We start from the raw sequence: 27,961 nt of genomic DNA on the forward strand, positions 1-27,961 counted from the left end.
TATCTTTTTATTGAACATGGTCCAATTTCAGTTTGTCACCTCGAAGATGAACGCAAATGAGCACAACACTGTACTTTTAAAGGTTTTTCCAACGATTTCTGAGATTTATGTTTATATTCAATGGACGTTCCAATTATGCCTATCAAGAATAAATACGTGTACGTATTCTAATCGGATATGTATCTTAGTTCTTTGTAAAACTTTATAATACTTCAAATTCAATTTATGTAAGTATTTACACTGCTCGAAATGCTTTTCAAATGCTGTTATGAAAAAAAATTATTTAGCAACAAACACGACCACTATCCATTTTGAGCAATAGATTTTGTATAGGCGAATACACAAGTTGTTTTAGGCCCATGCACATTTTTTATACGAAATTACTCAATTAAAAAACTACAGCGATTGTACTGCATTAGCTTTTTAAGCTAGAGATTTAATGACGGTATACTAAATATTTTATAAAGCTCGTTCGAAAAGATTAAAATTTTATAGTGTATTGTGAAGTCAGATGCTAAACTATATTTCGTCACTAAACACCAGACTCTTTTTACGCAATTATTTAAAACGAATTAAATAAAAAATGTCTTAAACCAGCTGTTTAGAGTGGGCGTGACAAATTAAAATTTAATACAAATCAAGAAAAAATATTCAAAAGTTTGGGCGTTGAGCGGCTTGTGATCATTTCATCGGAAACGCCTCCTTTTACCCTTTTCTATTATATTTATAACTTAACTGGCTACAATTAAATATATATTCGTAAAAAAAATCGAAAAAATATTCGTAAATTTCGATTCGAATATCGTAAATCAAGGCGTTTTCCATTTCGTGCAATTGGGTAAAGGATCAATCAGTAAGGGTATGCTAGTCTCGGTATTGTTGCTTTTGAAACTTTTTCCTCTTTTCGGCCTAATGCTTAAAAATGTGGGACGTTGCCAATTACCACTAGGGCCACAACAATACCGAAATATGTATGTGAAAAAACTTTCAGCGGCTCTGAAGCGTGAACGAGTGAAAAAAGTCAATGAACCCATTAACTATGGTACAATTGGCTCTTTTTCATTGCTCCCAGCAACACAATACAAGAAATTATAACGGAAAGGATGCTAAGATCTGTTTGAAGCTAGCATCCGAAATAGTCGTTACCTATTACTTGTACTAAAGTAGGATGCAGAAAAAAGCTGTTGCTTAAGTTTTATTTGTATGGTTGATGAATAAGTTTTTATATAAATGTATATGGAAATTTCTATCAGTATGTCAACTATTTTTTTGCCACTCCCATTTTTACGCCCGCACACCGCTCAAAACTCCCACGCCCACAATTTCGAAAAATGTGTTGATATTATCTTATTTAATTATTTTTGTGCTAATTTCTGATATGCCAAGAAATTGTATTTCTCATTCGCACTCCCAATTTGTAACGAGTAACCCGCCTACGTCGCTCTTTCTGCTTAGTTTATAATACTCTCACTATGTTAGGTGTACCCACACATGTAGTTAGATATGCGTGTGATAATCACACCCAAGATGTGCAGATGTAGCCCTCAAACAATTGCTTGTAAAAGTTGGTTTCGCATGAAAGGCAATCAGAGATTAGGTAGTGCAGAAAATAAAACGCCATGAACTGTAAAATCGCTTCTGAACAGAAAATTGCTAAACCCACAAGCCGCCGAAAACTTTTCCGTTCACACTGTTGAAAAATGTATTTAATTTTGTATACCCTTGCACGTGGTATTTTGAGTTAAGTTAGAGGTTTGCAGCGCATGAAGCAGACATTTGCGACTATTTAAAGCTTATATATTCTTGTTATAGCCATGCTTGTCTGTCCGTCCATTTCTACAGAAATTCGTCTGAGTTTTAAAGCTATTCTCATGAAAGTTGTCCAAAAGTCTTAGGGCCGCTTCGGACGACACATACATACGTATGTAATTAGCTGCCATTGGAACATTGATAATGAATAAAAAAAGAAGAGTAAAAAGAAAGAGTAGAGCAAAAAAAAGTGAAAGAAAAGAATATTCGGAGAATATTCACCTGATTTTTGATAGCATCGTATTACATTTGTAATTAGATCAAAATGCATTTCTATCATGCAGTTGCTATAGGAGCAGTCTGAAAAAATTCTTTTGAAAATTATAAAACTTAATTTTTTAACATGGCGTGCGTGACAGCACTTGCTTGATAAAAGATCCAAAAAACTCCGCAGCTCTTTTAGTTCTTGAGATTAACACGGCTGATCAAACTACCTTCAGAACATTTGGGGCTAGAGGCTTGGTCAATGTCAGATGAATCAGAATATTAATATTTTACAGTAGGAATCGTTTGCCCATGTTGCTCATCCATGCTCATTATATTTTGAAAATGTAAAATTTAAAAATGTTAAAAACAATACTGAAAAACTAAAATTAGTTTTTGATTCCCTTAACAAGTTATTTTTCTACGTTTTCCTTTAAAATAATTTATTCATGCACAGTTAAATTCAACAGTTTATTTTAAAATATATATTTCTGCAAGGGTTATATAAGGCTTGCAAAGCTAACTTTCTTCCTTGTTTAATTTTCTTACTTGTCTAGCCTATTTTTATCGCTATTCCAAACGATTATATTTAAGAATGGTTTGTTTATAAAGGAAGTTTGTCTATGTTGTATTAATGAACAAACGCCTTGATAATGTGAAACGAAATATCTTATCACTGAGTAGTATCTTATCCGTATACACTGAGGTTCCACGTAGTTGAATCATTATTTACCTGCGTTCTTTAATCTCCAACTGCACATATACATACCACTGTTGGCGGGAGTCCACGTAGTTATAAATCGCTTCAGGACAGTGTGCGAAGGGGAATTCTATACATATGTACATAAAAAATTCAAATTGCCAAATCATAGGTAGAGCAAAGGTATTTCATACCAAGCCTTTGGAGGGGTTATATGGTTCAGGAGACATGGTAGTGAAAGTGTATTAAAAATAAATTTTAAATATTTAATATAAATATATATGTATTTAATATCACCCATAAAAAACATTAATTCATTTTTTTCAAATACCAAGAGTTGACAATTTCGTAAAATCCTGTGCTCCTTTCAAAGGATATTTCCGAAATAACATTTTAAGAATATTTAAAATTTGAAGTTTTTTTGTTTGTTTATTTGCCACAAAACATATATATAGTATAGTTCTACCACGTTTGGAAAAATCAAGTTTGTCGAGAATATCTATAAATAGCAAAATTTACTACGCCCATATCTTGCCATTGAATGCTGAAAAAAGATATTTCACTTTTATCTTACCTCGGCAACGAGTCTTCAATAACCTTTTACTCTGCCAGTAAGTAAGCATGTATCGTTAGCTAGTTCCAAAGTGTACCTCCAGCGCATTGGTTCGTGCAGTGTTTTGATTCGATGACTCTGCTCGCATTTTCCCCGCCTTTTTTGGCATGTGACGGTTCTAGGGGGTTCCGGCTACCAGTAAGCTGTGCGTGCATACTTTCCACACTACTATATGTTTTTATTAGCATTTGGGAACTCCAAAAACGTATAGTGCTTAAATTTTCTATAAGATCCGTTCCCACAATTTTGGAACTTCACGACGTGTCGCTAGTGAGTTAGATAACGCTTATCATTGCTCCCCATACAACTTTGTAGTGTGTTCTCAAAAGTCTGTGTTATTCGCACATAGATAGCTCGTGTTGTTGTTTGAACACCAAGGCTTGTGATCTAATACCAAATTGAGAAAAACATATTATGCTTCTGGCGAGATACCCAGTAAGGTCAATAACAATAACGAATTAATAATCATTGGGTTAATTGCGGCTTTTCTTTCGTGGTTGTATTAAATTGGGCGTAGCCGAACGTTCTGTTGGCACTAAGAGGTTATACTCATGGGTGGTTTTGTTATGCTTTACGATTACAAATAGTGCCACCTATTTAATAATACAATTTTTTATTGCAGATGCCACTTTTGCCCATACAAAAGTTTTGAAATAAAACGACCACTTTATAAAGAATATAAAAACGAAATGATTCAATTAAATTTGCATTTGCCAATTAAATACGACAGCGGAAGACGATAGTGCCAATTAGCATTGCCACGACGACGATCTATGGGTACAATTTGTTCCTTGTCAGCTGCACTAAGTTGTAACATTGCTTATAGATTTCCTATCTATGAAATGGAGCATTTAGATCTCGCCGGCTATCTTGGCCACGCTCCTCAAAGTTGGAATACTCTGGGAACCTTTCAGGAGCAAGGTGAGTGTTGCGATATTAAGAGTAAACTATTTAAATTTATGAAGATTAAAACAAGCAGAGCCATGTAGTTGAGTTATTATAAATAAATAACAACGTTTTTAACTGCCAAAATTACATTATCCTTAGCAATAAATTGATTCATACTTTAGCAAAGTTTCTTTTTAACATTTGATAATAAAAAAGTTTAACTGCAAATTATAACTATTGATCCAAATCAGTAGTACAGCATTCCCGAAATAAAGAATATCTTTAAAAAATGCAGTTAACATAAGAATGCCCAATCCTGCTTTTGTGGTCAATTGCTAATGGGACTGAATTAGTATTCAAACTCGATTTTTAAATTGGTTCTATATATATATATAAATTGGTATGTAGTACAGTGTAACGCTTCTATTAATTTAGGCTTTATTTCATCTTCTTTCAGATGCTGTTTACCTATCTAGCTCGCGACAAATGTTGGAACCAATCTTGGAGGAGACTAGCGAGGATGAGGAACGCGCCCGAAGTAGCTTCATTGTAAGCCCAGATCACCGCTCCACCCTCTGGAGCTCTACGGAGTCTGAAACTGGATCAGTCTTACGCATAGAAACGATTAAGGGTAAGCTAATAGAGTTAAGGTTCTGCCATTCCGACCATTGGCCTATACAAGCATTTTTAAAGCAGATGTCGATGCTGTTTCTGAGAGGGACTTTGTCTGCCCACCCAAGCGACCAAGGCGCAGCCATGACTTAAATTCTGGCCAGATTCCAGAGGATTGCGTGCAACTTCGCCGCCCTATGTCTTACGATCCCGAGTACCACAATAGCTTTGAACGCTTTCTGGCTTTGGAGGCATGTGCTCGCGATAGCTTCGGAAGCCAGGGCCAACGCAGCAGTATAGGTAGTAGGCGGGGGGGCACCTTCGAGGATTTTTATTCCGACAGGGACTCCTCCCACTCGCTATCGCGCAGTTCCTCCCTGGTACAGTTCGAGTCCTTGGAACGCCAGCTCACGCTCCAGGAGCAGCATCAGAGTATGAACAGTCTGGGCAACAGTTCGCCCTCGCTCACCTGCGAGTCTGGTGCGGCAACGCGGTCCAGGACCAGGGACAGCAGTCCAGACAGTAGGAAGGGATCAGCCCCGACGCTGTCCCTGCTAAAGCGTTATGAATCCAGCGACTGTAGTCGTTTGCACCAGACATACTATGAGCTGAACAATCTCAATTTTGAATATAAGCAGCAGCAGGAACTTCTCTCTAGAAGCCTGCGAGAGACGAAGCTAAAATCTGAGGGCTCCTCTAGCTCCAGCTCGTCCAGCGATAGCAGTGGTCACAGCCTTCTAAGCTCTTGCCTTGTTTCCGATGGTGCTGTTGCAACGGAAGGGGGGAAACAGGATGGGGTATCCTCTCGGCGAATTCCCCCCAACTCAGCTGAGAACCTGTCCGAGGACTCCGGGTACTGCGAGCCACGTACCCTAAAGCGGGAAAAGTCCAAATCCATACCAAAGAATTTCGACAAACTTTGCGAAGAGGAGGAGGAGCTGCTGTTACTGGAGGAGGGCGCCCCGCATTCTCGCGACTTCAAAGACGAGCATGATTTGTGTCAGACCGAAATAGAGCAGACTGCGGATACGGCTGCATTAGCATGCTCTCCGTCTTCTATAAATAGTTCCCCGGAGAGGGCCAGCTCTGAATCGGAATCGGCATCGCCGCTGCCATCGCCGACCGGATCGGCATCAACGTCGTCTGCCGCCTCGTTCACTTGGCTACACAACAGTTTGCCAGATATCCGCGAGCCACGAGGTCCACTCTCTGTGGGAATTAACAATTCAAAGCCCAAGACAAACGGCAGCGTTCTGGCCACCACCAGAAAAAACAGTGGCAGCACCCGGAGCAGCAGCTCCGCCGATAGCTGTGACGGTTTATCGCTCCTCGGCCCCACCCATTCACTCAACGAGCTCCAGGTGCTTGAACGGAGGCGGCGACCACGTCAGATTCGCCCCAGCCAGAGAAACAGTCAAAGCAACAGTTCCAGTGAGGAACTGGAGGAGCTGGACAACTTCTTTGTTGCCTGCCACACCCCGCCAAGGATCCGACGCAGTTTCAGCTGGAACGAACGAGCTAGAAAAGTAGTGGGAGTGGCAAGTGCCGGATATTTGAACGCTAGTTACCAAAACCTAACTCTATTGAACTACACGGATAACTGGCTGCCGGCAGAGCTTCTTCAGAAGAACCACAAGAGGAGCCCAGCAGAAGAAATGTCGAAACAAAGCAGTAAAACTTGCGGAAACTACGAGCACATGATATGTAAGGGAAACTTTTTGCTGGATGAGATCAGCAAGGTCTATGACAAAAATGTTTCTATACTGACGGATAAGCCGGTGCTGGATACCAAGCTCTCTGCGCCAGAGGAATGTGATTTAAATGCTCCGATTGAATGCTCGAAGGTGCAGCACGTACAGCTAAACATAAAGCCACCGCCGCGCCAGAAACGTTTGACTCAACAGCCGCCAGCCGCCATGACCTTTAATGGCCTTGTTAAAACATTTGACCAGGATCCCACTAATTTGCGAACCTCGTACACCCAAAGCCTAGAGCGGTGCCACCTTGACGAGCAAGAAACGGCAAAGCCTGCTTCGTACCCGCCGTCAGTCATCTCACAACGGTTCCTGCCCAAACGGCGTTTCCAGTCCCAGACGTCGGCGGCTATGCAGCGAAGTCTGGTAAGCAGCACGCCAAATCTCGCGGCCAGCGACGACGGGCAGCCAGAATCCGAGTACGATATCTACGTGAGCAGTGCACACGCCTCGATGCACCAGTTGCCGCAGACAACAACGCTCCCGAAGCCGCTGGGGATTCTGCTTCCAGCCGGATCGCGCCATTCTTTTGGCAAGGAGGTAAGCTTCTGCCCAGTGGTAAGCAAGTACTGTTGGCAGGAGCAGTCCTCAGAGGAGCCCACCGAGGATCACTTTCACTCCAGCGAGGGCGAGCAGGGCCCGCCCAGCGACGACGAACAGATGGACCCCACTTTGGTGCACAACACTAGAGAGAACGAAAACATCGTTGCGCTCTTCGAGCCGGAGCCAGAGCATCATCTAAGAGAGCCGGCGATCGCACAAAAGGTATCTATTAATGTACATACATACATATAAATAGGCGTTGGTTTCTAGATGTATGTACCTAGCTGTGTACACACTCGTATGTACATGCATATTTACAATATGTAGATACCTATGTACGTACATGACGGCGAACGTATTTATGTATGTATGCATGTGTACACAACTATGTATCCAAATATGCATTATTCGGAAGAGAGCATTCCAGCCCTCTAAATTAAATGTTGAAAAAAATTGTTTGTGCTTGCTTGAAAAATGAAGAAATCTTTCTGCCTTAAACAGAGTGGAGTAAAATATAGTTAGTACGTTGTCTAAATAAGAAATTGTTTAATTATATATCTACATAGATCTAAACAATGTAAAGTTAAACTTTCTGTGTAACATTATATTTTGATTTCCAATTATTAGGAAAAGTTGAAATAGAATAAATATTTTTTTTAAATTTTAAATTACATATGATAGCTTGTAGTGTTATAAATTGCTTGCAATCACGATGAGTCATGGTCTAAAAAGTCTAAAAAAAAGGTCCCAATCAAGGCTATTACAAATTTTACATTAAGCAAGAAAAGACAATTAAATTAAACATTCAAGAAAACATCGTGTATCATGCTAAAAACATCGAAACTATTCTTCTAAGGTGTTTTCAAGAAGCAGCTATATGGTAAATCATCCGATTTTTATCAAATTAAAACGGATATAATATCGTGTAAAAAGTAGTTGTTTATTGTGTTAGAGCGTTTTATGATTTAAAACAACGACTAAAGCTATCAGCTATTAAGCTGATTAAGAAGAGGAGCTATTAAGAACAGGAAATTCTAAAATTTTTTTTTCGGCAAATCGATAAAGTAGTTAGGCAAGAGTAATAAAAATATTGTAGTTTTGGTCGGTTTGCGGGCGTTAGAAAGGGAGGGGAAACTAAAAATAAAACAAAAAATTATAAAACAATTTGTCTAAAGTATGGGCGTGACAGTTTTGGGCGGTTTGTGCACGTTAGAGAGGCCAATTGTTGTTGTTCAAATCCATATAAATTAACAAGACTAATAAAAAAATATTCTTCATATGTATATTCCTATGACATCTTCCGACTTATGTACATATGTACATACATATGATAATATCTGCAATAAAAATAAGACTTTTACGAAAGTTTGATGCATGTATATACATATTTCTCGGCACTTTTTCGTATACTTGTTGTTACATACTGTCCAAAAGAAAAAAGTATTTTTTAAGATACATAATATATTTAAATTTTAACGCATCAAAACGTCGAAACCAACAATTGCCTTACTCAGAGCTATACGTTTGTAAATATCGGTATTTTGTAAAATTCAGCTTATCGTTATCTTCCGGGAAGATCGTTAGCTGAGCTCCTATTTATACCCGTTACTCGTAGAGGGTACTCGTAAAAGGGTATACTAGCTCTGTTAATAAGTATGTAACAGACAGAAGGATGCGTTCCCGACTATATAAAGTAAAATATTAATCAGGATCAATAGCCAAGTCGATCTATCCATATCCGTCTGTCCGTAAAAACTTCGAGATCTCAGGAACTATAAAAGTTAGAAGGTTGGGATACAGATTTAAGAGACAAAGACGCAGCGCAAGTTTGTTGACCCATGTTGCCACGCCCACTCTAACGCCCACAAACCGCACAAAACAGCCACGCCCACACTTTTGAACCAATTTTCGAAATTGTTTCATAATTTTATTGGTTTTGTAAGTTTCTATCGATTTGCAAAAAAAATTTGCCACACCCACTCTAACGCCTTAAAACCACCCGAAACTGCCACGCCCGCATTTTTGAACCATTTTTGGATATTTGTGCATAATTTTATTAGTCTTGTTAATAAACTTAAACGCCCTAAAGCCGACGAATCGGTCACGCCCACACCTTTGAACAATTTTAAAAATTATTCCTCATTTTATTCCCCAATATCGATCGATATCCGGGAAAAATGATATAACTTCGCGTTCGCAGTTACACTAGCTGAGTAACGGGTATCTGATAGTCGGTGAACTCGACTATAGCATTATCTCTTGTTTTCTATTACAAACGAAGCATACATGTTTATTCTGCAAAGTGCAAGTATGTACATACATATTTAATTAAGAAGTTCATTTTTTTTGGTTTGTGCACCCCATTGAAATGATTCTCTTTCTTCACGACATAAATAATTTAACAAAATCTCTTTTTTCAGTTTACCGGTTTCCATACCAAAGCGCTCTTCTCCGCCTCCGCACACGCAGAGAAAAACTCATCATGTGAAGAGAGCGCCAATGTCAAAAACAAAGCAAACTTAGCCACACCCGATTGCCGCGATCAAAGAACCGAAGCTAAGACCACCCTAGAACCTGAGCCCGCTTTAAGCAGCACCGTCAGTCTAAAACCTTGTGCCGTTGCGAACTCGTCTTGCCGAGAAGAAACTCCGAGCGATGTCACTGAGGAACCTGCTTCTGCGACTGCACGACCCCTTAGCCTGCCGATCCTTAGCGAGCCGCCTACCAACCGAGCTCACCACATCCTGTACTCATCCCAGCAACTAAGGCGCTACGAACCGAAGGCGTCGCCGATTAACAAGATGCCGCCGGCCCAAGAACTTAGCGGGCAGGCCGCGGCTGTTGTGAGGACGGACGAGAAACATCCAACCTCCAGAAGCCTCTTCTCCAGGTTCACCCACGGGCTGAGATTCTCGTTACGTCGCAAAAAGAAGCAGCAGCCGCAAGAGCCTTCGCAGGTCAAGGCGTCGCCCGGAAAGGAGTTCAGGCAGAGCCCGGAGGAGGGCCAATCGGTCGACTTTGTGCACATCCCTTTAAAGCCGCAAAGAAGTTTGCAATGTGGCCGACTGGACGATACTGTTGTGACCGAGACAAGCAGTGGCAACGTACACAGCTTGCAGCAACAGGAACAGCTGGGCAAGACCTCAACTCTGCAAAGGGTGACTGGCAAGCCGCCACTGCCCAAGATGCCACAACGAAGTGGCATCCTAACGCATGCGCCTCAGGAAACGACTGGTGAAACTGTCAGTTGCCACCGCACCGAGGCGTTGCCGAGCGTCGAACGAGAACACTGCAATCAGTTAACCGGACAGTTGATGGATAAGGTTCAAGCAACGAGAATGCGGGACACCGGGCTCAGCTCGCAGACAGTAGTCGCCCAAGAGAAACATACGGTTAATCGACTGACCGGACACGGCAACTCGACTAGACCGACCGTGGTTACCGCCGTTCCGGTTTCCGTTGCTCCTGTCGAAGAGGTCGACAAGATGGGTTTGATCGAGACCAATCTGGACACTCATGAAACGGTTATATCGGGAAAGACACGGTCTCTTATGGATATAACTTACAACCCACTTAGCGTGCCACACAAGCGATACATCGTAAAGCGTCTAAATGTAAACAGCGTTGCTTATGACGTGGATGAATTGGACGGGAAGGTTAAACCTTCGCCTGGTGGAATGGCATCCGTACGCAGGCCGCACAAGAGTATGGAATTTCTGCTGGACAAGGAGAACCAGAAAAATGTTTTGGTAAGTTTCGATTTTTCGTGACGCTTTACACTTAATCAGTCCCTAGCTGTACAAATATTTAAATAAATATCATTTGGTTCGTTGAGCTAAAATATATATATTCAACAGGATTAAAGTTTGCTTAAATTTTTTAAAAATACTTAGAAATAGGACTGAATTAACGTTAGAAAACGTTTATAGTTTCAAGTATGCTAGGAATGTATGATATTGATAATTTAAAGCTGTAATGCACTTTTGACAAATAGTTGTCATACTATTTATACCCGTTACTAAAACGTAGAAAGTAAAAAGAAGATTCGCTGGCTAGATTGTCTATGAAAACACACATGTTCTTTGAGTAGGTGTCCTATAAGGTGTAGGTGTCCGTATAATCGTACAGGACTTGGAAACTATAATATTGAACAAACACCCTCAAATTGTCAAATGAATCCCAAACAAATCAGCTTTATTTCTTAAAGTATATTTATGAATGATCATATGATCGAATCAATCAGGCACAAATAAGTGTTTTTTATATCAGTCAGCTATTGAGCAGCGTTGCTAAGTTTCGGACAGGATAGTATTGAAAAACAATACCCCAAACTATATTTTTGCGCTTCTTGCTGATCTATTGTGTTGTACAAATGCTGAACAAAATATTTTTCCAACGAAAATACTAATTTTAAAATCGGAGTTGTATTTAAAAAAGTCCCAACAGAATTAAAATTGTCCGATTTTTGATGTGGTATCACAAAACAATTATTAATAAATAATATATCATTTTTATCCGACGAAGTTGTTTAATCATAGACATAAAGGAATGTGATAAAAATATAATATTCGTGTAAAGATATCAGAAAGTTTTTGTTTTGGCGGATTTAACCCGTTAAGGCTTATTTAAAAATAAACAGAGCAAATACATTTTTAAAGTATATTACAGGTCTAGGTAACTAAACCGACTAAGTAATTACTTTCTGTGTGTAAATTATAAAAGTCATTTTAGTAATTATAAAAATCCTCTTTGTTCCTGTGTGTCATTTTCACCTTTATGAGTGAAGCTTAAAGAAAGAGGGAACGCTATAGTCGACTTCTTCGAGTTACAGTTACCCGTTACTCATCTAGTGTGAGCGGGAAATAGGAAATCGATAGAAACGAGCAAAAAAGAAAAGAAATGAAATAGTCCAGTTCCCCGACTATCAGATACCCGTTACTCAGCTGGTAACAACAAAAAATATATATGTATATGTATATACATACATATATATACTTCCTTCTACTTGTAAAATACTTTTCAACGAGTAACGGGTATAAAATATAGTCAAACAAATTTGAAAGGTGTTGGCGTGATAGTGGGCGTGAACACGTTAGCGTCACTAGAATTTGCAAGTCTAATTTCAACTTACTGGCCTTTTTAGTTTCCGAGACCTCAACGTTTATACGGACGGACAGGTGGACATTGGGCTTCCCTCTCTATCGCCTACAGATGGAGAAAAGCTGTCACTCCAATTAAAAAATATTTACACATATTTATACATGTGTATGTACACATGTGCTGTGCAAAAGTATTTATATACATATGTATATATGTATATACGACAAATTATGTATTTACCCAAAGTACACGTATATCTTTTAATACTTTTGATACTTTTGATGTCCACCCTCAACACTTTGTAGACACAGCATTGACCTCATTTGATTCTCATTTACTATGGACAAATGCTTACACTTCGCAACAATAGTAGCAACATGCATATACCAACATATGTATATGTATGTATATATATATATTCATTTGCAAAAAAACCGCGACCGCCTTATTAAGTAATTTTTCAGTGCATATATGCATATGTAGGTAGCTGTGTATGTAGATATATATATATACATACATATGTAAGTATATCTATGGGCTTTATTGCCATTCTCACTCCGCTTGTGTAATGAAGTGAAAGCAAAATTCCAAATTGAGTAAAAACAAAGAGAACTTCTCTTTGTTCAATTCGCTTTCTTCGTAGATTGCTGCTCTTGCGGTAGCACTATCTTTCTCTTAGTTCAATAATTGCGTTTTATTTTGGTAATCATATGCATATGTATACGTGCATATGTACATGTATATGCATATATTTACTATATTCACAACCGCAAATATTCTTTCTTGAATAATGTACATACATATGTACATAGTTAGCATGCGACTTTAGAAAATCTTCCCAATTATAATTTGAAATATCAACGCCCAACTGAAACTATATTTTCTGTGTGTCCAAATAGAATATTTGAGTTACTTCACTTGACTTCCTTCACTTACAATACTATACAAACTAATTTAGTATACCATTTTACATACAAGTATACATATGTATGTATATGTACAAATGGGATGGACATCTCATAAACATAAAAAGATAAAGCCGTGTTCCCAAAACAATTTGGGTGTGTTGTAGGCTGCGAAAACGGATGTTCTGCACAAGCATACTGATTAAACAAAAAACTAGTGACGATCGCACCTTAAATGTACAAATCTGAGATGACTTTATAACGAAGACTGATTATACGTTTAACTAAGTAAACAAGGTTATTCATCACTTTTGAATTCACGAGTTATGAAATGTTCATTTATCATTTTTAGAATGTCGCCATTCTCCCAATATTTACTACATTTTCGTATGCTTTTTATCTTACTGAGCGCATTGCCAGCAAATGGCAAGAATCACTTTTTAACGGTTGGCCTTTGTCGAAATGGTAAGGTTCGACGAACTTCCTCTGACCGAGTGTCCCCAAAAGAACACTTTTATACCGACTTCCAATTACTTATCTTCGCGCCAGCATTTCTTTATTTGCCGCGCACCTCAAATAGTTTAATGGTTTAACGGCTAAAATGGGAGGAGTCGTTGTTGGCGTATTGCCCAGGGCTAATTCAAAAACAAAACATAGGAACTGAATTGCACGCTATTTAATTTTAATTTGTATGTAGTTTTCGTGGAGCGTGTTATTGGTTTCACTAGCGTTGGCAGATATTTTAGAAGAGGTAACATTCTGGCCGTGAAAGTAACTAAAAACGTAACGCCGTCGAAAATTTCGACAACCTTTTTGACAAACAAGCCAAAACGTCGTATCTTTAACACTATTGAAAAAAGTATTGCGCAAGGCAATAAATTTGATTATAAAAATCAAATCATATTTAGCGGCCATGTTTAGAATGACACTTGTTGTTTTTGCTGCTGAATTCTAGATAATATATTCAAGTGAAAGTTATTAAATTCAGCATTTTATATTATTTTCTTCCTGTGAAACGTATTATTTAGTTAATAAATAATTATTGTCGTAAAATTGTAGGAAATGGATAATGCTATGCCAATATCACTATATAATTTATTATTTTTTCACGTATTTCTTCTTCTTGATTAAGTAGGTGCACCAGGTGTGCTCGATAGCATATGGTAAACGCGTTTGCCAGACAGGTAGCTTTGCTGGCTTTGCCGGGTGTGCAAAATTTTGATTTTGAGTAGGCCCACTTGGGACGTATTGATTAGGGAAAACCTATCATTAAAACGGATTTAAAGAAATTCCATTAGGTTCCCGTCATTTGCTACCTGTATAAAACATTTTGGTGTCCAGGTATGTAGGCCTGTAAACCGCGAAATGGGAGAAATTAATTGCCTACCTGTTACATATAAATACGATCGGGGCGCTAAGAACCAGCATCAGTTCTTAAAAGACTGTCCTACCGACAAGAGCGCTTCTTCAATCAGCATTCTAAAACATCTGAGCAGTATGTCAGCATTCACCTGCACACAGTTCCTGAACCTGAATTTAAAGGACATTTCGTCAATGTCCACCACCGTCACATTAGACGCAGCCTGCTTTGGACGGCAGGACTTGAACCTATTTATTGAGAGTCTAGAAACCATATCTCGCCTGGAGAAGGAGAGACACGAGCGACGACAGCTTCGGCGCGAGCAAAGACTACAACAGGCTCGAATTACTGAGATAGCGAACGAACGATGCTCCAGTCCGACACCCAGAGCCGAGGAAGCCGTTGACGAGCCGCTCTTATATCTGGAGGCCAAGTGCATACCGTATGCGGTTTCTGGCCATATTTTTGCACAGGGCGACAACACACCTTGTCCCGAATACAATATGTGTGATGACGAAGCGTACGGAAGTGCTTCGTATTCAGCACGCAGCAGCGTCACCTACTGTAGCTGCGTTGGAATCTCCAATCTGGATATAGACTCCGGAGAATCCGAAGGGAAGAGGAAACCGTTTGTGCATGCGAGCTCCCAGGCCAAACCGAAGAATAGATATTCTTCAACGCGATCCCGCATAATTAACTTGGTGTTAAAGAGAAATAGGGCGAAGCCCGCTCTCATCGAGCATCTGCAGCGACAGGGACATTGTGACACGTTATCCAGCGAGAACATCAGTCACCAGTTCCCACGGCTTACTACTAGTCAGAAAAGGTCGGCTGAGCATAGTTTTCTGGATAAGGCCCTTCGATATCTTACATTATAATAAGCTTCTTTGTGTATAGATTATCTTGTAGGTTTGTTTATAAAACATTTCAATACATTAAAGTTAATTGCCACAAGCCCAAAAATCATTATTATTATGGGAAATCGTTCCGTATCTTTGTCGTATACGGGATATGAGAATGGAAAAAGCGCTTGTAAACGAATCCAGTTAGCGACATTAGATCCTGCCCATGCAAGGATCCACTTGTCCAGCTTCAGATTTGAACTTCCTACAGATTTGCATGGATTTAAATACCTCAAATATGTTCTGAGAACTACTTCCATTTAGACACGTAATTAGGTTTCCGTCCACTTCTTCTATCAAGCCAAGCCCATTAACGAGGTGAAAATCATGTTTCAGTCGCAAAAAGTATTTTAAGCGCCTCTGTACGTCGATGCTCTTACCACTTTTTCTCCCGAAATTTTCTTGGAAATGTCACAGCGGAATATGCGCAATATCTTCCGCAGTGATATCGAAAGTTTGGAAATTTTAAGTTCCTTGCAGTTTTAAATTACAAATACCTAACAAAGGTGTTCAGAATCAATGGCTAAATTTTGAAAACAATGCTTTAATAGAAAATGGCTAATTAGCTTTGTATCACAACAGTTTATATAAAACATTTAGCATTTTTTGGGTTTTTGTTTAATTGGTTACTACTGACCAAATGGCAAGAAACCATGATGATGAATACTTACTTTTAATATATCACGAAATGTTCACAATAACAATTCGACATTGGTGATGCTATGCGCTCAAGACTGTAACTCATAAAACTCCATTAAGCATTAAGCTTTAGGAATTTTAACAATGACGAGCATACACCATTTTCACGCCACCCCATATCCTAAATATTTCCGCCCACCGATAGGTAGGCACTGAGGTGGCAGCCTGTTGCTGCCATAAGAGACGAACCCCTCCTGATACAGGGCGCTCCGTGCACCGAGCCTTGAATCCCTTTGCCTACATTCCTCGGAGATGCCATAAAGGCAATATCGGAAAGCTCCTTCTGTCTGCCATGCGCCAAAGCTTCCATAAATTGTGGCCCCATTTCGGTCGGCTGCCTCCTGGCCAATTGGCAAAAAACGCGCTAGTATCTACCACAAGTCCAAGCACGAAACATTTCCTCGTGCGGGCTTGGCAAAAGGCGCTTAGTGTGTGCTGCGCCTGACGCAAGTGTGTTTGCGTGTCGGTGTTGTGTTTCTCGCGCCATGTTTGACCAAGTAAAAGCCAAATTTATTTATTTAATTGCATCTTTGCGTATCATCCTAAAAAATCAATTTTAAAACCAATGGCCAACTCGCATGCCCACTTTCTTTTCCATTTGCGTTGTACGGTTTCTCATACCCTTTGAGGTTGTGTGCTCTTTTAATATGCCTCGATTCAAACCATATACATATACATATAAATTAGAGCGCTATTTTCACAACAAATATTATGTACACCCCGTCCGAAGGTAACTTTTTGGGTGTGACTTGCCTCTTCTCCATTTGCCAACTTAACCCAATCGCTGTTCTCTTACCCTACTTTAGTTTACCCTTGCAGAAGGCATATTGATTTCAGAAGGAAGTTTGGAACGCCTTTTTTATATCCGTTACTCGTAGAGTAAAAGGGCATACTAGATTCGTTCAAACGTATTTAACCGGTAGAAGGGAGTGTTTGCGACCATATAAAGTATATGTATTCTTGATCCGGATCAATAGCCGATTCCGATTTGACCTTGTCCGTCCGTATGAACGTCGAGATCTCAGGAACTATAAAAGCTTTTAGATTCTAGAGACATAGACGCAGCGCAAGTTTGTTGACCCATGTTGCCATTCCCACTCTTACGCACGCTCTAATCGCCCAAAACTGCCACTCCCACACTTTTGAAAAATTTTTACAGCTTTTCTCGTTTTATTCCCCAATATCTATCGATATCCCAGAAAAATTAGGAAATTTCGAATTCGGATTTCCACTAGCTGAGTAACGGGTATCTGATAGTCGGGAAAGTCGACTATAGCATCGACTATCAGATAACCGTTACGCTGCCTTGTTATTTCGAAAAATAACAAACACACGACCAACATTATTAGCTACGTCGACAAAAACTGCCAGGCCCCACTTAAAAAAGTCTTAAGTTTTGAGGCCCGTAAGAGTAGAAAGCAAGTAGATGATTCGTTGATATGTTTGTAACAGGAAGAAGGAAGAGTTCCCGACCATATGAAAATATATATTCCTGATCATGATCAGTAGTCGATCTGGTCATGTCCGTCTGCCCGTATGAACACATCGATTTCAGGAACTAACGAATCTAAAGCGTTGAAATTTGAGATGCAGAATCCAGAGACACTACGCCCACTATAACTCCTACAAACCGCGCAAAACCTGACACGCCCACACTTTTGAAGCATATTTTCATTTTCCTCCGTTTGTCTTGTTAATTTCAATCGGTATCCCTATTCCCTTGCTTCAGGGAATTCTGCAACTAGATTAGTAATATGTGCATAGTAATCTAACTATTTTGTTTGCTCTAAGCCAATTTAAAATGGAGCATTTTGTATTACAGTGTAACGGTTTTTCGGTTTAAACAAATTTAGATTCTTTAACTTAACTATTGAACTAAAAATTATATATATACACCGTTTACATTTTCCATCCCTTACAGCCCCCTGAAAACGAACTGCAGAAATCACATGACCACAATCCAGGCGCACTAAGCGAGCATCAACTGCGCGTCCAAGCGTCGCTTCAGCGACTAAATATTCCTGACTGGTTCCGTCATTACAGCAAAGGCCCCGAAAAAGCAGCAGATGGCGAAAACGCATGCACAAGTGCGGCTGGCGGTGGTTACCGACCTGGCAACTTTACCCGCAAACGCACACAGGAATCGGGGCGCTGGCAAGCGCTCAACTCAAAGACGACTTCCCTCAGCTCGCTGGGATCTCAACGCTCCGACCGAAGTCCATTGTTGATGAGTCCCTCAGCGCACAGCCATCACGGCGGCCAAAGCTCCTATTCATGTGGGTCGACGACAATTCACGGTCCGGCACCTGTGCAAATAGGTATGGGTGCCACTCGCTGGTCTACCTCGCATCTGAATTCCACTCAGATGTCTCCCGGTGCCTCGCAGCGCGGAAGCTTTACGCGCGGCGCGCCCATTAATAGCAGCTTTATGTCTGTGGCCAGTGGCAGCGGCTTGTTGCGCAATTCTTACCGACAGCCGTATTTGGGTTGGCGCAGCACAGAGAAGCTCTCCCAGAGAACGCCCCACGAACGGTAGGTTCCAAATACCCATTAACATAAAGTATGGAGGTCAGAACTCTTGCTGCTTGCTTATAGTATTGCTGCTCATATATAATACCAATTTTTGTAATGATTCAAGATAATCTTACAAATTTAGTACGTGTATAAGCGTTTGAGTGGGTCGAGCTCGATTCTTAAAAGCAAGCACGGTGAAATTGAGGCCTAAAAAAACGAAACGAGAACAATATATTAGTATATACTAGAGCTTTAATGGCCAGAGTGGAGAGTAAAAGTTCTCAGGGCTTGTCGGGGTTTTAGGAAGTGTGTCACGGCTTAAGAATCCTAGCCTATCTCTAGTTCCTAACAGGAGAGAATGCTATAGTCGATTTTTACCTATTACATACATTTCAACTAATCCATTACATAAGTTTCAACATGCTACTCGTAGAGGGTATATTCGGGTATAATACAGTTTTATGTTTTTTAATCAGTACTATTGAAGACCACCGTCCTAGGCTGAGTTCCAATTGTATAAGCTAGGTAATAGTTGAGTATAAAAAGTATTATGTCTGTTATCCATTAAAAGCATGAAAGTTGAGGTTAGGCACTCAGATTCGAGTAACGATTTTGGTATTTTGGTGCCTGACGTAGGGTAAAATTCGTGTGAATCTGGTCATATCTCACCGTATTAACGCTCTGATCTCAGGAGATAGAAAGTTGAGTTCGAGCATGGAGATTCTAGTAAAGCTCTTTTCTTATGGTAATATTTGTCTTGTTACTTTCTATCTATGTGCCACACATTTTTAATAATAGCTTCGTAGAATTTTCACTAGTTTTGTAACGGGTATTTGATGGTCGAGAGAACCAGCTATAGCTTTGTCTATATTAATAATTCTTTTGAACAGTATTATGTGTTATTGTAATAAGTATTATTGTATTAGGTATTATTGATTCGACCTAAAACTAAATCTAATCTTAACTAAAAGTCATATAAAATGTTCACGTTCGACTTTTCATATTATTATTTTTCAGTCTGGCCAATTCGCTGCTGAGCCAACGGACAACTCCGCCCTCCACACGGGCAGACAATGAAACCCGCGCCTTACATTCTGTATCGACAGAGATTCAAAGCTCCATTAAGGAAGTCACATCCGCCATCGTTCACTTCGTGAACGACCAGCAGCAGTCGCAACATCCGCGGAGCCGTTCTACCAGTCCAAATTCAAGGTATATAACCGGCTACTAGCCGTCTTCAAAAAGAAAAGAAAAGTTTACAGTATGGTACAGATCGCTCAGCTATTCCTGGCTATCTGTTCACTGAGTGTCAAACTGTTGTTTTAGAGCACTCCTCAAATCCTCAATATCTATGCACATTATTAATGTTATTATTCAACAACTACACCATTCGTAGCTACCTGTAAAAGTATGCACCTCTTAGCCAAAGGTAAGACTTGTGCTTGGTTTATGTGAGCATTGTGATTAGTGTAGCTAACAGCTTTTAAAAACTAAATTACTTCTGTTTTGTAAAAATTTCTCTTGGTTCCAAATAACACAGTTGGCTGTCATTAGTGCGCCTGGAGAAAAAGCGTCAAGTTATAAAGCCGCAGGGGTGATGCAACTTTAGCCCGCTATAGTCTGTTCGATTCTATCGATATGTAGGCAAACATTTAAGCACGCCCACTTAACTGCCACAAACCACCCAAATCTGCCATCTTGCCACCTGTAAGGCAACTTCAATATCCTGGCCGGGTATTTCAAAGACTACACTAGAAATTTGCTCGATAAGGGACTTAAAATATCAGACTGTACTGTTATGGCAACATATTTTAAAAGAATGAGTGTTCGTGTTCTAACCCTCGCCCAATGCTCGACCTTTGCCCATTGCACATTTCCTTTGTTATCATCAGATACGCTGTAAAAGTAATCAAATATAATAAAATATAATTTTATTGTAGGCATATATATCGGTTCAATTTACATTGGTACATACAGCTGCGGTACACTACTGCAGGTGGAAAGTTGATTTCCTAAAAAGGTATTGAATGTTTATTTTTTTAAAGTCAGGTTGCATATGTTGTCTCTCTGAGCAATGTAACGGTTCTTTTTGTTTTTGGGCACTTTCTGCAAAAGCGTGCTAAATGAGGCGGTAACAAAAATAGCACTGACCACGTTTTAGCTGAATAAAATTAATAGGAGCGATTGCTTTGGGTTTATTTTTGTGCTCATATAGTGATACCATTCCGTTTAAACCTTTACTCTTGGGAAACAATCTTATTTTAAATGTCAGAATATTGATAAAATAAAAGAAATTTGAAAAATGAACGGGCAAGTCAAGTAAAACTTGTCACAAGCGGTGTAAAAGTTCAGTTTTTTGTTATAGTTTTAGTTTCCAATCCAATATGCATAGGAAGACGTTCTTGGCCTGTATACTATATTGGTAGAAATGTTTGTAACAGGCTATTCTTACCATTATGTCCTTTATATAGTCTTTTGCAGCTAACAATAATCAGTGAAAGTAACTAATCAGCAATGTCAAGTTGTGTGCAACCTCTAAAGTCAATTGCTGCTAGTAAATTTTCTGCTTTCTGCTGCTGGTATATCTTTTTCCGTATCAAGCTCAGATTTTGAGAATCCTTTAATTGGCTGATATATACTCGTTTCCTTCTCATAAGGTAACCCAGTTTCTTCGAACCGTCTAATTTTCCCTAATACATCGTTTTAAATGCCATCCATTTCCTAAAGAAGCCTGCTTTTAAGTATGTTTTTTATAAAATGTTGTTTCATATGAGATCATATGATCAACACACTCATTTTTGTACCTTCTAACTGCAGGTGCTGGCTGGAAAGCAGCTTTGTTGGTACACGGACCCTGGACTCGCCGCAAACACCCGTTATTGACAACAGTCCTCCAGAATTGGCACGAAAGCAGCAGCAGCTCCACCCGCACCAAGTGCATCTGGATGTCGGTCTGTCACCTGCAGTCTCCGCTGGTCAGCTGCCACATCGCATGAACGGAATGAATCGTATCGGCAACGGTGGCGGTGAGTCCGCCATCCAAGTTTGATAGCTTGCCAGAGTAGAAATACTGGTAACCGGCAGTTATGCTTTTTGTTTGGTGCACGGCATTTTTGTAGCCTATCTGCAAACAGTAAATTAAACAGTAAATTATTTTTCCGTATAAAAATCATCAGCCTATATGAACACAAACAAATATTTTTATTTATCTTCTATAGTGTGTCTATTGTTTTACACTTAATTATAAAATTATTAATTCCAAAGGAGCAGAAAGTTTCGCTCTTTTAATTATTTATCGAATGCTCATGATTTCCTTTGCTTCGGGTATAGAAAAATGTAGATTACTTCTGCAGTAAATATTAACTGGATCCGTGGAAAAGAATGTAACAGGTATAAAGATGTCTGCCATGTCGGCATGCCTGCCCGTATTCCCATTTGTATAAACTTCGCGATCTCGCCATAAGATTAGGCATGCAAATCTGTTTCAAACCATTGGCAAGGATAATTTTTTTATATTGAAATTGACATTTGTTCTTCTTTCTAATATCTGTCACGAAAAACACTTTCCCACCATCATTTTAACGCCCACAATTTTTACAAGTTTTGGCCGATAAAAGTTTTAATGGCGTATCATGACGTAATACTTATGAGCAGATAGTTAACGGATATATGATATTATATATGATATATTATATTAACTTAGGCTTTCTTTTAATCTTTTTTAATCAAACGAGAAAAATTTTAGTTATGATCTAATTTATTTTCCCAACTTAAAAAGTAGGACCGATTAGTACGATGTAAAAGAAAGCAATCCTTGTTCTCACGATTTTGTCCTTAACCGATTGTTAGACACACATATTGGTTTTCCCATGGACTTTGCAGTCGGTGCAGTAAAACTAGAAACCCATCATTACTTTAAATATGTGCCCATTTGATTAATAAACCCAAAACTAAGTATAAAATTGAACGCATGTCTTTATATGATTTGTTAGTTATGTGCATTTTATATTTTAATATGTCTTTACACAAAATCGGACTACTCTTTGGTATTTGTTTCTATAATAAAGTCCAAATTATATTATAAACTGGTATTATTTTTTTTATTTCCATCATTTTTCATATCTGTTATTCATTGAAGAGTACACTTGGAATAGTTAGCATCCGATCTTCGTCCGTCCGTATGAACGGCAATATCTCTTAAAGCATTAAAGTATCAAATTAGAGATTTCTTGTTCTTTTCTTGTTCTGTTCTTATCCAAAAGCGTGCTTTTTGAAATGACTACTGTCCACATAGAAAATGCGAGTAACGGGTATATGATAGTCGAGTTACTCGAGTATGGCGTTGAGGTTGTTTTTGTGTTTAATAACCAGGCATAGTACACATCTCTAAATTCATTTTAAGTGTGTTTGTTGGATATTTTATCGCCAGCGATATTTATTTTATTCCTTACAAATTTAATTGTTTGGTATTTATTTACAACCAAAAAAATCATATCCTGGCCTGCTTAATCCACTAACAGTACCAACACGTAATATAGCACCCGAACGGTCGTTAAGCAGCGCCTCGCTAGAAGATGTACTAGCCTCGCTATTAGGACTACCAACTGCCTTCTTATCCGGCCAGAACAGCAATTCCTACAGCAGCTACACTCCCAATGCGGCGACAACAGGTATGAACCTGTAAGTTTACTTTTAATATTACAATATTAACAATATTAGAGGGAAGAGGGACTTACATCATTAATTTGTTTGCTTGCTTTTAATTTCTCTTTCGAAATATCACTGCGAAATATCGTCTTTGTACTATGTTCAAATATAGAGCGTTTCTGTGGTCGGAAGACCACGTAGGGACTTTTGGCCGAGAAGAGTTAGCAAAGACGACTACTACACACCAAATTCTGAAATTCTCCTGATTAACTTATCTTATATGTATCCTATTCATCAATCAAAAGCCAGTCCAAAACAAAACTTACATAGTACATAGTGGTTCAATAGAACGAATGGTAAAGCTGTACAAAAATTTTGAAAATTTGTCTGATTAAGCTGGTTTTTTATTTGTTGATATCGTATCGTCATTTAAAGGATATAAAAAAACACGAATGTGGATAGTTTTTTTAAAGTCCTAAAATAATTTTTTATTAATTAGTGGGATATAAAAAACTTTGGTTGTACGACTTTTTTGAAACCCCGACTTTTTTGACACGCAGTTTTAAAAAAAGACACTGTTCCATATATATACAAATATAATTATCAAGATCTAGTTTGGGTTCCCCACATTTACCCGAACCATTTTTGATTAAAGTATTGAGTAAAGATGCACAGTGGACTGGTTTTATAATTTTAAGCGACACACCAAAAGTTCAGCGAAGAAACATAGTTTTTACTTCACTTATAAAACGTACTTATTAAGCGTTCATGAGGTACGCGGGCTTCAATTTCAGAAGGCAGCTATTTTAATTATTTTTAATTTGATGTCGAGCTAGTGGCGCAGCCCAGGAAATTCAGCATTGGTTACGAAGCCCATGACCAGTTGACTACCTGCAAAATGTCTTAGATTAAGATAAGTTTTAATAGAGTTAAGTAAGATAACTAAAGGCCCTAGAAAGTATGAAACTTCATCTAATAGAATCAAATGCAATAACGACTCCTCCTCTCTAATTATGCATTAGACTACGTGGACTGGCACGTAGTCTCAAAGCAACCCAGAGAAATCGGAAAGTGACTACTAAAAATCTAAGTCTGTTGTTGAAAAAGTGACTTTGATTAGAGAATGAGTTGTGAAAGTGCATAGGTAGAAATTTTCAGAAATATAAGGTAACTCCACCTTATTGTTATAACTAGTTGAGAAGTATATAAGAAACGGTTTATGTATTCTGGGTCACTACCCAAGTCGATCTGGACGGAAGTCCATCTGTCTGTAAGAGCTAGCAAGTTGAGACTAAGCATGTAAGAAAGTTGCCCACTCTAACGCACAAAATGTTGCCCAAAACTGCCACTCCCACTCCTTTTCCAATTTACATTTCACATTTTTTATCTTATCATTTGTCTCGTCAATTTCCAGCGATATGCCAGAAATATCATGAGACCAAATATCGAATGAGCAAAATTATTAAAAAGGTTTTATTAAAATTATAAATTTAAATAAGATTCACCGCACTCATATTTGCTATTGCGTTCTCTTTTTTAATTACTAGACGAAGGCGCTACTTTTCCTTTTATTTTTAGAAAAGAATTTGATCAAGAAAAAATAAAGCGTGTGATCTTTCCTTATGTTTACGTTTATGTTTACCTAGAAACATATGTTGTGTAAATTAATTATGGGACTACTTTAATATATACTCCATTAATTTACATACATATGTATGGATACCGGCTTCCGCCATGGAATGCTCTTTGTTGTTATTTAAAAACACTACCAAAACCTAAGGGTAAATAATCCGAAAAAATATATTTTATAAAAGCAGGCGCAGCTTCTCGGCAGCAGCTGGAGGTGCAATCGGCCGCCGAGCAGCAGCGGCTTCGTCGCCGGAGTGAAGGCGACGCCCCCACGCGGGAAAAGCAATATTCCAAGGAGCAACCCCATACGTCCAACTCGCATTCAGTTGAAGCTGTAGACAGTGCCCAGCCAAATAACCCCAAAGAGAGCCGGCGGGCATCGCTTGGTGACCCCGACTTCGCAGCTACACGGTCGGAAACAGGAAGCGGCCAGCTGCAACTCATCGGGGGACCGAAGACGGGCTTTGGATCGGGACAACATGTTCGCTGCCGCAACAGCAAGTGCGACCAGAGTACCTCTCCCAGCGATGCAAAGAAGCTCTACAAGTCGTGTCACAATTGTTCCCATTTATACTGTTCGCGTGAGTGTCGGCGGGCACACTGGGAGAAGCATCGGAAGGCTTGCCTGCACTCGCGTGCCTCCAATATTTGTCGCCAGGTGCTGGCCACGTGCAAGGACGACATCGACTCGCAGCGCCATCTGAGTCTTTTAGCCCGCAAAGGCAGCCTTTCTCAGGGACGTGGCGTTGTGCGTGTGCTTTTTCGTAGTGCCGAGGCGGCGGAAGGATTCATTAAGAACGGCTTCCAGTGCATGGGGGAGGCTTCGTACGTACGTTGGCCAGACCTTATGCCCGCCGAGATGGGCCTGGAGTTATACTCAGAGCTTCTTAAGCTCAGTACGGAGTACAAGCCGGAAACCAAGATGCTCATTTACGTTGCTATTTGCGTGGTATCCGAGGCACCGGGAATGGGACAGGCACCTGTGCGCTGGGAACGTCAACTGGTGAGTCGTTGTGCCAAACTGAAACTCTGCAAGACAGTTCTGGCTGAACTAGAGCAACATCAGGGGGCGCTCCTGCAACCGGTGTCTGTTGTGGCAGTGCCGGAGCGGACGGAAATCCTCATTCTAACTTTCAATCCCGGACAGCATAGTAATAGAGAGCTGATCCTTTCAAATATTCTGGAAATTTTGATAAGGCGCGGCGTCATGCTAAGCAAGCACTATCCGGAGGTCTTCGAGCGCCTGCAAACGTACTCTGAGGGACAGAGTGACAAGTTTAATCCGGTGACACTGCATCCACGGGACACGCAAACTGGCCAAAACTTTGTATGCATCATTATGGCGGTGCACACGGACAATGAACTAACGAAGCTTCCATCAGCAGCGGATGGCGGCAATCGAGTTACTACCATAGATGTAGGATCTCCTGCGGCTCTCGTGCAACTGGAACTAGGCGATGATCAGATTTTCAAAACCAAGTCCAGAGACAGTTGATTAAGAGCCTACAAAAATGAAAACAATGAGCTTCGGAGAGCAAACGATGGCAACGCTCACTCCTTTCATTCCAGCCATTTCAACGACACCTTGGGGTGTCCCATAGAAAGTACCCGCATGTAAAAAAGCATTATTCAAATCTGATTTTTAAAATTATTATTATTATTATTCAACCTAAAATGTGGCTAAATACGTATATTTTATTCCACTAGAGCTAAGGAGGTTATCCCGAATTTTTATTTTTTGTTTGCCTTGAAAGAGTTAAAAAATGAATACTTTGGCCGTAGCCCTATAAACGCTGAAATTCAATTATTGCTCACATAATATGTGTGTCCGTCTGTATGGACGTCAAAATCGCGAAAACCATAAATCAATCAAACAATAAATCCCAAAAATTATTTAAACAGCTAAAGAGTTATTATAAATGCCCGTTACACGTAGAATAAAAGGTTATACCAGATTCGTTAAAAAGTAGATTTCGACTATATAAGTATATATATTCTTTGTCAGGATCAATAGCCGCGTCGAACTGGACCTGTCCGTCCGTATGACCGTCGAGATCTTAGGAACTATGAAGGCTAGAAGGTGGAGATGAAGCTTTCAGATTCTAGAGACATACCCGCAGCAGATCAAGTTCGTTGACCCATGCTGCCTCGCCCACACTTACGCACACAACTGCCTCTTATTCTTCACCAATATCTATCGATATCCCAAAAACATTTTTATAAAAAATTTAGCGTTCGCATTTCCACTAGTTGAGTAACTGGTATCTGATATCTGGGGACGTCGACCATAGTTATCTCTTGTTTTGTGTTAGATTTTTTTATAGTTAGTAAAACCATCAAAAGAGCAAGTTCTCTAGCTCGAAAAGTAAATTAAAAAAGGGATTTGAAAGTTGTTTGATTAATAAGTATTTGACTGAGAGGACTGTGAACCAAATACATTTAGCTTAAATTACTCCAAATCTTTTAAAGAAAAGTTACCAACAAAATAATCCTAAGAACCTCGGCTAAAAACAATAATCTCTAAAAGAACTACTTCCGCCGGAATTTGCTCCAAAAAAGTAAAAGGTTACTTTAAAATAACAGCAAACTCCTACAATCTTGAATGAATTAAGTCGACAGACAGCATTAAAAATATCACCATATCACAATGCAACTAGAACAGCCATTTTACATGCGCACTTATTTGTAATAAAATGATTTATGTTAAGCTTAAATTATTTATGCCGAGAAGTAATCATTCAAGTGGGTAACTGTTGAAATTGCTTTTCTGTTATTGCTTTTAACCGCATAAGGACCGTCATTCTGGATAGGATATTTCGGTTGTTTCGGCATACTGTTGTAATACATTAGGTGGCCCTCGCCACCTAAAACCTAAGTTTTGTTTAACTTGATTCTTGTCCAAGGCTGCATAACAGAATTTAGTGGGTGAGTGGAGTGGCGGTTGGCAGGGTAGGCGGTAGAAAAATGAAATCGTTGTTAAGCTAGCTACAATATATAATAAATACTAGAGAGCCAAGTTGGGTTCAACAAAGTGACAAAAATAAAACAATAACATCGTTATTTAAATGAAAATGTTACTACA

General features: G+C 39.4%; 2 protein-coding genes across 6 annotated transcripts; both read left to right on the forward strand.

Moving 5' to 3' along the window:
- Nucleotides 1-57: 57 nt before the first annotated feature.
- Nucleotides 58-27,933, forward strand: LOC6619338. 5 transcript variants are annotated; one of them, XM_032727272.1, is made up of 10 exons: nucleotides 58-158; nucleotides 3,949-4,247; nucleotides 4,672-4,845; nucleotides 4,911-7,345; nucleotides 9,544-10,872; nucleotides 18,011-18,621; nucleotides 19,621-19,815; nucleotides 21,421-21,629; nucleotides 23,124-23,273; nucleotides 25,065-27,933. In XM_032727272.1, exons 2-10 carry the CDS (start codon nucleotides 4,100-4,102, stop codon nucleotides 26,372-26,374), a joined length of 6,561 nt encoding a protein of 2,186 aa, XP_032583163.1. In that variant the 5' UTR covers nucleotides 58-158; nucleotides 3,949-4,099; the 3' UTR covers nucleotides 26,375-27,933. The 5 variants fall into 5 exon arrangements, 4 of the variants coding, with proteins under 4 accessions (XP_032583163.1, XP_032583160.1, XP_032583164.1 ...); XM_032727269.1 differs by lacking the exons at nucleotides 58-158; nucleotides 23,124-23,273; nucleotides 25,065-27,933 and adding an exon at nucleotides 3,346-3,471 and having other exon boundaries at nucleotides 21,421-21,652; XR_004363648.1 differs by lacking the exons at nucleotides 58-158; nucleotides 23,124-23,273; nucleotides 25,065-27,933 and having other exon boundaries at nucleotides 4,100-4,247; nucleotides 19,621-20,032; nucleotides 21,421-21,502.
- On the forward strand, nucleotides 13,203-15,442 carry LOC6619337. Its single transcript, XM_032727276.1, has one exon. The coding sequence runs from the start codon at nucleotides 14,494-14,496 to the stop codon at nucleotides 15,364-15,366; it is 873 nt and encodes a 290-aa protein (XP_032583167.1). The 5' UTR covers nucleotides 13,203-14,493; the 3' UTR covers nucleotides 15,367-15,442.
- Nucleotides 27,934-27,961: the final 28 nt, after the last annotated feature.

The sequence above is a fragment of the Drosophila sechellia genome, chromosome 2L (assembly GCF_004382195.2).
Source record: "Drosophila sechellia strain sech25 chromosome 2L, ASM438219v1, whole genome shotgun sequence".
Taxonomy (NCBI): domain Eukaryota; kingdom Metazoa; phylum Arthropoda; class Insecta; order Diptera; family Drosophilidae; genus Drosophila; species Drosophila sechellia.

Bases quoted from the DNA above. Each gene is read 5' to 3' on its own strand.
- LOC6619338 (XM_032727272.1), top strand. From the start codon at position 4,100: ATGGGTACAATTTGTTCCTTGTCAGCTGCACTAAGTTGTAACATTGCT. The intron at 7,346-9,543 runs GTATCTATTAAT...CTCTTTTTTCAG, and splicing joins AGCCGGCGATCGCACAAAAG to TTTACCGGTTTCCATACCAA. The intron at 10,873-18,010 runs GTAAGTTTCGAT...CATCCCTTACAG, and splicing joins AGAACCAGAAAAATGTTTTG to CCCCCTGAAAACGAACTGCA.
- LOC6619337 (XM_032727276.1), top strand. From the start codon at position 14,494: ATGGGAGAAATTAATTGCCTACCTGTTACATATAAATACGATCGGGGC.